Raw genomic sequence first — 12,522 nt, forward strand, 5'->3', positions numbered from 1 at the left:
AGGCAGTTGGAACAGGGCATGGCACAGTGTCCCTGTATGAGAAGACTGAGCCTGGAGGAAGCTCCTGTTAAAACTGGTTTTGCATGTTCACCTGTGAATGCTGCGTTGTTCTTGGGGAGACATGGACGGCTGACCCCCTACCCAGTCTGGGCTCTACTAACCTGCCCTGCCTCCTCTGCGTTCTGGGTTAGAGGCCATGCCCTCAACTACATCGTGTGTTAAGAAGGAGGAGGAGGAGATTGGATTTATACCCTGCCCTTCACATGGAGTTTCAGAGCGGCTTACAATCTCCTTTCCCTTCCCCTCCCCATAACAGACACTCTGTGAGGTAGGTGGGGCTGAGAGAGCTCTTGAGAGAAGAGCTCTGAGAGAACTTGTGACTGACCCAAGGTCACACTAGCAGCTGCATGTGGAGGCGTGGGGAATCAAACCTGGTTCTCCCAGATTAGAGTCCGCACTCTTAGCCACCACACCAAACTGACCCTCAAGGATGCTTATGCTGACGTTCTGCAAAATAGCAGACCTGGTCAATGTTCCCTCTAAGCTGTGGAGTCCTGTGAGCAGAAATTCTACTTTGTGAGCTACTGGCATTAAAGTTGTGAGCAGGTAGTTTGGCTGCTGCATAAAATTAGTTTGCTCTGGAGCCATCTTTCCTAAGACAAAAATGTGTGATCTGGAGGCTAAAAAACTGTGAGCTAGCTCACAGTAACTCAGCTTAGAGGGAACACTGGAGCTAATGCGACCTGATTAAGTGTAGATAGAATGAACCTGCCCTGGCCTAGATAGCCCAGGCTAGCCCGATCTGGTCAGGTCTAGGAGGCTAAGCAGGGCTGACCCTGGCAAGTACTTGGATGGGAGACTTCCAAGGAATACCAGGGTCATGATGCAGAAGAAGACAATGGCGAACTGCCTCTGAATGTCTCTTGCTTTGGAAACCCTATGGGGTCGCCATAAATCAGCTGTGACTGATGGCACTTTCCATCACCAGAATGGACCTCCAGAATGAAGGCAGAGGAACAGCTGCGTGTGGTACAATAGTTATAGTGCTGGACTAAGATCTGGGAGACCCAGGTTTGAATCCCTACTCCACCATGAAGCTCGCTAGGAGACTTTGGGCCAGTCACATACCCTCAGCCTAGCTGACCTCACAGGGCCGGTGTGAGGTTAAAAACTGAAGAGGTGAGGAACAATGTTCAACACCCTGAGCTCTTCGTAGGAAGGCCAGAGCCAACAACCAATTTTAGAGCAACATCCCTTTGAAGACGGTGGTGGGAGTCAGACGGCCAGTCCCACTCTTTCAAAGAAGACTATCAGCAAGCCTCATTGCCACAATAATTAACAGTCCTATCAGCCTTCTTGCTTATGAATTGTCTACAGAAGCACAAGAAATGTATGCCCAAGGGACCAGATTTACATGGGACATACAGTTGCTGATTTTTAGGCTAAGGCAATATGAATATCTAGGCCCCAAAACTGCACTAGGTGGGCTGGAAGAGCCATCCTGCAGAAGGCACTGAGGCACATGATGCCCCCTCCAAGGACCAGGGGAAGAAGGCGTCTTTGCAATATCCAATCTCTACCTCTTACACACCTCGCCCATAATTACGGCAGCCATTTTGACAGGCACTTACATAATAGTCTGCTAATAAGAACTCTGTTTTGTTCTCTTCAATAGACATTGCCTTTTCTCCCAGCAACATCTGGGCGTCCTTTTCAGCATCAACTTTGCCGACAGCGCTGTGCATCTGTGTGTGATACTAGAATCATGACAAACAGGATTGGTTAGGAGGAACAAGTTCTTGTCATATTAAATGGGAAGTGAGGGATAATAGAATTACATACTGCAGTGAGGCTGTATCCAAAACTGGAAAGATGTTGGCTGTAGCAATTCAACATATTGCACAGAAGGTGCAGCCGCTCCTTTTCAAGATTGAGAATATTCTGTTTGAAAGAGGAAAAGTAATCACCGCACACAGAATAGACAAAATCACTGTATCACACTGGTCTTCTGCAAAGGTGCACAGAATTATTGTAGCAGTTCTAGTGGAACAGTCCCCTGAGTGTTTACTGTTAAGTTAAGAATGGGTCATTTGTGCAGGTTGCTAGCAGATGATTCCACAGTCCAAGGATGCGTAACAATGTCTTGAGACTGGTATGTGATCATTTCTCAGCAGAACCCAGACTTCTGGTTACTACAAGGTATAAAATAGTAAATGCAGCTTTCCAAGAATACGGTCAACACACATACTGTTATGTCTTGAGAGACATAATGGTAAAAGCATAATCTAGCATCGCTCATTATGCGGATTTTAAAACATGAAAATACTGACCAATGGTGTGCCTTCTGGAGGGAATGGTTTTGATTGGACGTTATGTATTGATTATGATTGGTTGCAATGAACATAAGATGATTGGATACTGTAAGTATTGTGGGCGTGGCTATCTCAGCCAGAATTGTATATAAATTGCCGTTTTGCCTATTGAAATAGTCTAGCTGGTCTACTCCTTACAAGACTAAGTCTTTATGCTGTTCTCACTGAAATAAAGCTGAAATCACTTGTTGAACTGTTCCTCCGAGTTAAGTGTCATACTTAACACATACCTTGTAATGTTTAGGCAGAAAAGAGGCAAAATTCAATTTTAAACCAGATCTTTAAATGACACTGCTTGTATGCTGCTTAAACTTCACTATAGACAAGAATAGGCACCTGAGCCGTGCTTTTCACTGTGCACTGAAACCTGAAGTGATACTCTTGGGATTCAAGTTTTTTGGTGAGCATTATGTGCATTGATTACCTCCTCTAGAAGTTTTTTGGTGAGCATTATGTGCATTGACTACCTCCTCTAGAAGTGAGGTTTCACAGCTGTAGGACTACAGTTGCAAAGGCCTTACCTCCCTGAAAGATATACAAACCATAAAGCATCCTCGTGGGCAGAAAGACCGCCCTGAGAAGTGGTAACCTAGCTTTCTTCCTTCCCAAGCAATCCAAATGTGGCAAATAATGTAACAAACGCACTGCATTTCCTTATACCAAAGTCTGCTTTCAGGGGGCATTGTTTTCCCCCATTGAGCGTATATGTGCAAGTATGAATATACACTGCATGGAACAGGGGGAAGCTTTGAATGTGTTGTAGCCAAGGATGCACATAAAAAGAGTACTGGTGACATTCAAGGGTGTCTCGGGTAACAGGTAAGCACAGTTCCTTCTGGCCCTCAGAGCTTGTTCACAGATTACAGCTTTCCCCCCATCCATCCATTTATACAGACATATTAACAGCAGTGCTGTTTGCTCACAGATTTCAGTTGCGGCAGATCTTGTCATCTTCTCGCACACACTTTGAAACATCAAAGGCATTGCTGTACCAGAGTTCTAAGCACCACCAGCCCACTCACCCACAAAAGAACCCAGGCCCCTCGTGAGTGAAAAAGTGGGCCCAGCCATCACCACACACGTTCACCGACATGATTAACTTTCTTCCATTGCAATCAGTGAGATTTTAAAGTGCTCAGATTCGGCTGGGTCATGGCATCTATTTCTTCTATGTAGGTGTACCTTTTCGCTAAAGAACACTTACAAAGTTTGAGGCAGATGAAAGCAATATTATTGACAGTAATGACAAATACATTCGCTCTCACAGCGGAGGTGGTGATGCTTAACTGGGTTTAATTAAACTTCTGCTTCAAGGGGAAAAAGATTGCTTAAGTTTAGGTTTTGAAAAAAGCATGTTTAATGAACAAAAAAAGATTGCTTAAGTTTACAGCCAAATTGTTGGCCGTGGTAGGTTTTGAAAAAAGCATGTTTAATGAACTTCTGTGTTTCTATTAGTTTTCCAGGTAAGATTCTAACATAAAAGGAGTAATTCTGGATGCGGATAAGAGACAATTTTAACTACACTGGGCCCCCAAGAAAAAGAAATACCAGTTAAGGTAGTGATCAGGATATGTGTACAGGAAGAACAATGTATAGTTAAATTACTTCCTGTTCTTTTTGCCCTAGAACAGGGTTCCCCAACGTGGAGCTTCCAGGTACCATGGCACCTGCCGAGAGCCAATTTAGTGTAGTGGTTAAGAGCGCGGACTCTAATATGGGAGAACCAGGTTTGATTCCCCACTCCTCCACATGCGCTACTGGTATGACCTGGGGTCAGTCACAAGTTATTTCAGAGCTGCTCTCTCATGAGCAGTTCTCAGTCAGAGCTCTCTCACCCCCACCTACCTCACAGGGTGTTTGTTGTGGGGAGGGGAAGAGAAAGGGATTGTAAACCGCTCTGAGACTCCTTTGGGTAGTGAAGGGTGGGGTATAAATCCAATATCTTCTTCTTTTTAGAAAGTGGGTGGGGCCAGGTGGGTCTTTTGCCGAGCTGGGCTTCTGACTGGCCATTGAACATCTTACTAGCTGTGCAGATTTTTAAAAAGTAGCTTCAGCAGCAGCTGCCGTCACAGTGGAAACATTGTCACTGTGTGACCAAAGATGTAATACGAGAAAATATTTATAAATATGTTCATTTTTAAAAGACATCTTGTTAAATAGGACTTCTGCTTGAAAAGTTGAAGAGTTACTATCAGAGTTCTGCATGACCTCATTCCCTGACATTTTGTGGTTGGCTCTGCTTCTTACGGCAGCCATTTTGTGATTGTGCCCACCACAACATCAGAATTCCAAAGACGCCCAAAGGCTCAAAAAGGTTGGGGACCCCAGCCCTAGAAATTATGGACAAAGGACAGTTTCTTATTTGGATCTAGGTTCATACATTTCAGAGTAGGGACACACATTAAACCTTCCTCACTTCAATAAATAAGAATCTGGGTTAGATCTAAAATACTGTGAAAAGTACTCCTTTCATAGAATTGGGCCATACCTGTTCTTGCTACAGCCCCATGTGGTCAGGGGATCCCAGGAACAGAGCTAGCCATGATGGGGGCGGGTCTGCAGTGGGAGGGAGCAACTGGCAAATATTTTACCTTCCTCTGCCAGCAGAAGTGCCCCCAGTCTCCCCTAATGGGTACTGCTGAGATAATCAAGGCTCTGTTTGATGATGTTATAAGAATATCCTTCAACTAACAAGTGAAGACCTTCAGTTGGTGTTGTTGCTGAGGTCTCTTCTTGGCCCGGGGTAGTTGGCAGCACTAGAACAAATGCAGCGGCATTAAAGCAGAGTCAGGCTGCTGGTTCATCCCCTCTAACTATCTCTAAATTTTGTGGCCTTGGGAAAAGGCTGTGACTCTGCCAGAAATTGTTTTACTGGAGGTGCCAGAAATGGAGTCTGGGACTTTCCTAAACTATGACCCATTCCCCCTTTCCTCTTTTTAAAAAAAGAATCTTCAAAATGAGTGATGTTTCTTTCCAGGGTGGTTTTTTAGGCCTTGAGTTCTCTCTTGAACAGACAACTGTAAATGAGGAGGTATTTTATTATCGTTGAATGGTGAAGGGAGAGGAGTCCAGAGTATGGCTTGTCACTATTCTGAGGGGAAAGAGACAGTTTGAAACTGTTAAACGGCACAAGAAAAGAACCTCAAAACACTTGCCTGATGGCAATTTTCTAAAGTGGTCCCCCATTGTAACCTAGCTTCGCAGGCGGCTAAATTCTTTTTGTAATAATCTTCGTCATCCTTTACCAGCTTTGTCGTAGATTTTTCCAGGTTTCTGAGCAACTAAAATAAAAATATAAACGTGTGGTTGTATCAAAAACACATGAGATGACTGACTTTGCTCACTTGAGCAGCTGCCTCATAGTGAGCACAAATTGTCTTTTATTTATGCCTGTGTGAGGCCAGAACTAGGTAAGGTCAACCAACATCTTTATAGCACCCACCAGTGTACAATGCTATATGCAAAACTGATATGCAAAAAAAAAGTGTGAGGGGGTAGGAGAAGGGAAAGGATTATTTGAATCTACACACTACTGAGAAAAGGATAGGTGATGGGTTTATGTCTGCCAAACAACGAAGCAGAAGAGATAATTGCACACTGTACGTGACCAGCACTTAATCCTAAACAGAGTTATACCCTTCTAAGTTCATTGAAGTCCACTGACCTAGAAGGATATAACTCTGCTAAGGATTGCCCTGCTAATGTTGCTGATCCAGAGATTCTTCTGCTCACTCTCTGAATAGTGAGCAGAAGGTAGATCATGTAAACCAATCCTGACTCCTTTCCCAGGTATTTACAAATCTGAGCAGGCCCGTAGCTACAGTGGGGCATCTCGGGGCCGCCCCCCCCCCGACTTATCGCCCAGGCCTCCTGACTTCCCATCCAGCTGGTTTATTTTATTTCATTTTTGTGCACGCCACAGCCGCACCGTCGCCCTCCCCTGCCTGCCGGTGCCCTCACCTCTCTCTCCCATTGCTTTTTAAAAACTTTGACTCTCTCGTCGCTCCGAACACAGCCTGGAGGTGTGTGAGGGGTGCCCCCAAACTTATTTAAATGCCCTCCAAAGTAAAAAAAAAGCCCCGCATCTAAGTACCTTTTGTTTGGTCTTTGGTGAAGCCAAGGGCTGGGAGTTTTCTGTATCCCGGAAGAGTGCTTCATGGTCCCTGGTAAGCTCTTTTAATTTCTTCTTGGCCTGCCACCAAATACAGAGATGAGCAAGCAAAAGAAACATAATAATGGACTGATTCCACACACACCAGCTGAGCTATCATACCCAACTGTTTGTCCATGTCCTGATTATTGTCCCCTCCAAAGGCATCTCTTGCTGCTGAAGACATACAAAATAATTTTGCCATCTAGAGAGGGTAACATCTCTCAGAAGATGACGCATTGTGTCTTTTGCAAGGAAGTGTCATGGCACAAAGCTTATGGGACGAGGATGCATCCTGGCCCAGTAGCCACTCATAAACATATACATTAACCATTGTACTTGCAAGATCTGTTGATAAAGGCCGCCCACTGAGATCCACTGAGAGTGCACGCAAATTACACAGGCTCAGCAAAAGACTACCTGCGTTTGATGCCTTGTGACATTTATAGATTCATCTGTGTCAGACATTATTTCTAAGCTCACTGATGTCCCAACTCAACAGATTTTTACGTTTGGAAGTATAAAATGACCTACATGGCCTATATCAGATCACTGATACAGACTCAAACACCTGCCAGTTCCAAACAGCTAGTTCCCAATGGTGTTTTCAGTTCAGCTCATAATCTAGTAAGGGTAAGTGCGCCAGACTTGCCTCAACAATTTTCCTTGTCTTGGAGAAGCAGCAAGGGTGGCCAAGTCCAGGTTAGGAAACTCCTGGAGATTTGGGGAGGCAGTACTTGGGGGGGGGATTCGGAGAGGGGCCTCAGTGGAGTCCACCTTCCAAAGCTACCATTTTCTCCAGGGGAACTGATCTTTGTAATCTGGAGATCAGATGTAATTTTGGGAGATTTCTGAGCCACACTTGGGGATTGGCAACCCTAGAAGCTATACCATCATCACCCATCCAAATCCTTATTGTAATTTTTTTTTAAAACAAATGTAAACATTAAACTCAACATTCCTCCAGATGATCAGTTCAAGGAAGTTTTCTTAGGCTCAAGAATGGCTTAAAACTGCTGAGTGAATGATAGGATATAAACTGTTATTCTGTCCTTTAAAACTCTTCCCACCAATTCACCTCAGGCGGCGACAAAGAAAGGGCTCATTTGCTCTGGAGAGGGTCTCTGCCCACAATAGGTTGTATCCATGCCCTTCAGTCTGTTCTCTGTTCTCACAGCACACCACACATGGATGCAATGTCAAACGATCAGTCTTTGGATAACATTCTGTCATGCAACTATGCATCCACCATAGCTGGATATTATTATCAGTAACGAGAGGGGAAATTGTCTCTCCGTGTGCCTTGTTCTACGTCAAACCTACTCTAGCAGCAGGTTTAGATTCATAATGCTAGGGAGGAGGGGGAGGAGGAAGAGAAGAAAGAGTCTGCTGCTGGAGGCTCTATGAGCCACCATCTGGCTAGACTACAGCACCATCAGGAAGTACCTGGGAGACTAACACATGTCTGCAAATCTTTTCTTTAAAGATACTGAGCTGTGTTCCAGATAACAAACTGAGCTTGCCGGTCAGTGTAGTCAATCACACACATTGCTGTATAATGGCCATCCAGATGACATACAAGACTGCCTGTCCTTTCCATTTAGAGATAAAATATCAGATTTGCAATTAAGCATATCAGTATTCATTCCCACCCTAGCACAGCCAGCTGATGCTTTTTATTTGAAATTAGGAAGCACAATCTATTCAGCTGAACCCTTATTAATCACATTTGTGTTGCTGAAAATGAGAGGACTTGGAAATGTTTGCTTTGACTGGATCATGCCCACGCAATTTTACAGTAAAAGTATATGGAATCTTGCCTTTATTTGTTGGCGCCAGTTGCTGACAACCATGTCCTCTGTCTTCTCCACCATGTTATCTAGCTTATGGGACAGAAACACAATACAATTGAAAAAGCAAATAATCTAATCAGTTTTGTCTTCTAGTATTGGAAGAGTCCGATAAACAGCGCTTTATTAGGTCATATTACTACTGAATGTCTGGCTGAAGTAATTTTTAGCGCAAGGAAGGGGGGGGTCAACAGTGGGAGGGCTTCTAATGTCCTGGCCCCACTGCTGGACCTCCTGATGGCACTGGTATTTCTGGCCACTGTGTGACACAGAGTGTTGGACTGGATGGGCCTTTGGCCTGATCCAAAATTGGCGTCTCTTATGTTCTTATGTTCTTAAATTGTAGAAAATTTGTAAAAAGCCTATTGTGCTTGCAAAACCAAATCCTCACAGGTTCAGACTGGATCCATACTCATTCACTTATGAGACTTTCTTGGGTAGAAAGAAAAATGCAAGAAGTCAATGAATACAACAGTGCAGTATCCAGTGGCATATAGATTCTGACTCTTAGAGTACAATCTAGCTCCCACTGAATCAGTAAGCAATCTCCCATTGATTTCATTGAAACAGGGACACACCTTTCTCAGTAATTATAGGGTTGGATTCCGCCAGCTTTTCAGTTAGTCATGCACAGTTTTCTTCTTTACCTGCCTTTCTATGTGGCTTTTGTACATGGAGGTCCCATAATTCCAAGCATAGCCTTAGGGGGGTAAGTCAGAGGGGACACTTCCTTCTATTTACATCAGCAGAAAAGCTGCTTGGATCCAACCAATATCGTCAGCATTATGCTGGTATCTTTCCAAAGAATGGTGTCGTTCCCCCCCCCAAAAAAGGCAGCTTTTAAAACTGATATGTTTATTAATTCACAGTAAAGACGTCAGATAGCACATCACATATTACATTCTGTGAGTATCTCAAAACATGACAAGCAAATATGTTGCTTTCACTGTTTAAACACACCACAGAAAGTAGGACCTCACAAAAAAACCCCTACAGTGTGCACACCACAGTAACAATAATCCTTGTACACTTCCTGCAGATGACCCCGAAGAGCAACACTCTTTAGAGTGTTAGAATATGAGAACAGGTGTTAGAATATGAGAACAGGATCTGGGAGAAATCTGCCATGGAACCTTGGGCCAATCTTTCTCTCTCAGGGTCAAAAGACATATTAAGTGTGACACAATTTGGGACCCCGAAGAGCAACACTCTTTAGATGTCTGTCTCTTGAGGAGAACCTTCACAGATCTGAGGACGTACAGATTTTATAACACTGATGTTCATCTAACTGGCTCACCTGAGGAAGCCTATCTCCCATTGATTTCATTGAAACAGGGACACACCTTTCTCAGTAATTATAGGGTTGGATTCCGCCAGTTTTCAGTTAGTCATGCACAGTTTTCTTCTTTACCAGCCTTTCTATGTGGCTTTTGTACATGGAGGTTCCATAATTCCAAGCATAGCCTTAGGGGGGTAAGTCAGAGGGGACACTTCCTTCTATTTACATCAGCAGAAAAGCTGCTTGGATCCAACCAATATCGTCAGCATTATGCTGGTATCTTTCCAAAGAATGGTGTCGTTCCCCCCCCCAAAAAGGCAGCTTTTAAAACTGATATGTTTATTAATTCACAGTAAAGACGTCAGATAGCACATCACATATTACATTCTGTGAGTATCTCAAAACATGACAAGTAAATATGTTACTTTCACTGTTAAAACACACCACAGAAAGTAGGACCTCACAAAAAAACACCCTACAGTGTGCACACCACAGTAACAATAATCCTTGTACACTTCCTGCAGATGACCCCGAAGAGCAACACTCTTTAGAGTGTTAGAATATGAGAACAGGTGTTAGAATATGAGAACAGGATCTGGGAGAAATCTGCCATGGAACCTTGGGCCAATCTTTCTCTCTCAGGGTCAAAAGACATATTAAGTGTGACACAATTTGGGACCCCGAAGAGCAACACTCTTTAGATGTCTGTCTCTTGAGGAGAACCTTCACAGATCTGAGGACGTACAGATTTTATAACACTGATGTTCATCTAACTGGCTCACCTGAGGAAGCCTATCAATGACCCACAAAGTAGACAATTACTCCCAACAGACTTATGGTAAAGGAAAAACCTGGAGGATTACATGTTCAGAAAGAAAGTATTTTACATGTAATTATCAAGTTGATGACGAGCAGCCCTACAAGTTTGATGGAGTCGAAGAGAAACTTCCTTAGGATGACTAAGCCTGTCTCTTGAGTATCTTTCTTTATGTGGGGACACCCAAGGCCGGCCCCAGCTTATTTTGCACCCTAGGCGGGGATCCCTTCTGGCGCCCTCCCACCACCGGCGCGCCCACCAATTTTCAAAAATAAATGCTTTTTAGGAAGAATGAAAAACACAAATAATCAAGAAACTCCCAGAGTATGGGGCTGGGTGCAGTTTGGTGCCCCTAAGGGCCAGCCCGCTCTAGGCGATCGCCTAGTTCGCCTAGTGAGTGAGCCGGCCCTGGGGACACCTACGTTTGTCTCTGTTTAAGGAGGCTCCATTATCTAGTGTAAGCTGTGAGAGAAGTCTCATCTCAGAGCCAGCATGCTGCAGTAGGCCGACTGGACTAGAATTTAGGAGACCTGTGTTCAAATCCCTACTTGGCCACAAAGCTTGCTGGGTGATCTTGGCCCAGTCAGCTGAATCTATCTCAAAAGTTTGTGTGTGAATAGAGCAAATAAGAGAAGACAAATTGTATAAGCCACCCTGAGCTTCTTGGAGAAAGGAAGGGATAAAAAGTATGATAGATCTGTTTATATTACTCTGTCATCCCAACTTGGGGGAGCAAATGAGCTGAAAATGTACCTTCCAGGGACTGGACAGGTATACATTCAAGGATATCATTATACTAGCCCCAACTAGCATCATATATGCAAATGTCCTCAAAGCGCTGTCCCAGATTACTCAAAAAAGTAACAAAAAAGCTACTCACTGATTTCTTCTTCTTCTCATGTTCATCCAGGATGCGTTTCATTGGGTTTATTGCTTCTGTCTGAATAGCTTTGCCAAGTTTACTGGGCACAGAACATAAAACACATACACCTGCTGCATGAAAATTCGCCTTCTCGGAAATTATTTGGCAGACAAACCATATGGGAACAGTTGTAAATATTCTCTGTGCAACCCCAGAGCAAGCAATAAAAAAACTGAAATGTTTATTGTACAGGTTTTAAAACCTTTCTCGCCCCCAGTGGACTTTGAATAATGTGCCATCTTGTACTCACCAGTGCAAATCAGATGTTGATTTCATCCCCTCCGAAACACAATACCAGGCACCGCAAATATAACTAAAGAGAAAATATGGATATTAGCTCTTGCTTCAGCTTTGGAAAATCAACAACCAATCTGCAAAGGATCTAGTCTGAGAGTCCGTTTAAAATTCATATCACTTCTGCATTAATACTTTGCATTTGTAAAACCAAATTTGGTAACCAAATCTGCAAAACAGCCATTATACAATAAGTCTGAATGACGGGAGCTCAATTATTCAGTACTGTATAGAACTGACACCATCTTGTGAAAAGCAAACTTTCCAAAAGAGAGCCAAAGCGGTGTAGGTGTTAGACTATGAGAACAGGATCTGGGAGAAATCTGCCATGGAAGCGTGGTGGATGACCTTGGGCCAATCTTTCTCTCTCAGGGTCAAAAGACATATTAAGTGTGACACAATGGGTCCCAGGTGCCCAACCTGACTACTTCTGCATCTGGCATTCGCTCCACATTTTCTCAACACTGAGGAGAAGGTGCAACTCAAAACCACATTCAAGTATCCCGGGCCAATGCTGTACTGACTGCAAAGTCACCCCTAAATGGTCATAAAAATGGCCATAAATCTATGCAGAAGGTACCATAAAACCCGATTATCAAAGAAAGTGAAAACGGCATGCAGTGTAGAGGGTACCATTTAACCCGATTATCAAAGAAAGTGACAGCAGCATGCAATGCAGACAGGAATTTCTGTTCCAGTGTGGGTTTGCTAAAGCCATGGAGGGAAAAGCCAATGCAGAAGTGCCCTCAGTTAAACCTGCGGGAGCTAACTTTTTCTAAAAAAACCCCTTTCGTTGCGTCACATGGCTCCAAATGGCTGTGAAGGGGAGGGAGGAGCT

The 12,522-nt window shown here is 43.8% G+C and overlaps 1 protein-coding gene across 3 annotated transcripts in view; it reads right to left on the reverse strand.

Moving 5' to 3' along the window:
- Positions 1 to 12,522, reverse strand: part of NOSTRIN (nitric oxide synthase trafficking) — a 43,025-nt gene that overhangs the window by 9,634 nt on the left and 20,869 nt on the right. For 2 of the 3 annotated variants that reach the window (XM_015422257.1, XM_015422259.1), the window contains 7 exons: positions 11,641 to 11,703; positions 11,349 to 11,430; positions 8,343 to 8,405; positions 6,466 to 6,564; positions 5,528 to 5,653; positions 1,843 to 1,941; positions 1,632 to 1,757 (listed from right to left, as the gene is read on the reverse strand). In XM_015422257.1, the coding sequence (XP_015277743.1) occupies positions 1,632 to 1,757; positions 1,843 to 1,941; positions 5,528 to 5,653; positions 6,466 to 6,564; positions 8,343 to 8,405; positions 11,349 to 11,430; positions 11,641 to 11,703 (658 nt within the window). The remainder of the gene's footprint in view (positions 1 to 1,631; positions 1,758 to 1,842; positions 1,942 to 5,527; positions 5,654 to 6,465; positions 6,565 to 8,342; positions 8,406 to 11,348; positions 11,431 to 11,640; positions 11,704 to 12,522) is intronic. The other variant, XM_015422258.1, reaches the window with a different exon arrangement.

This window comes from Gekko japonicus, unplaced genomic scaffold (assembly GCF_001447785.1).
Source record: "Gekko japonicus isolate JY-2015 unplaced genomic scaffold, Gekko_japonicus_V1.1 scaffold469, whole genome shotgun sequence".
NCBI classification, from domain to species: Eukaryota; Metazoa; Chordata; class Lepidosauria; order Squamata; family Gekkonidae; genus Gekko; species Gekko japonicus.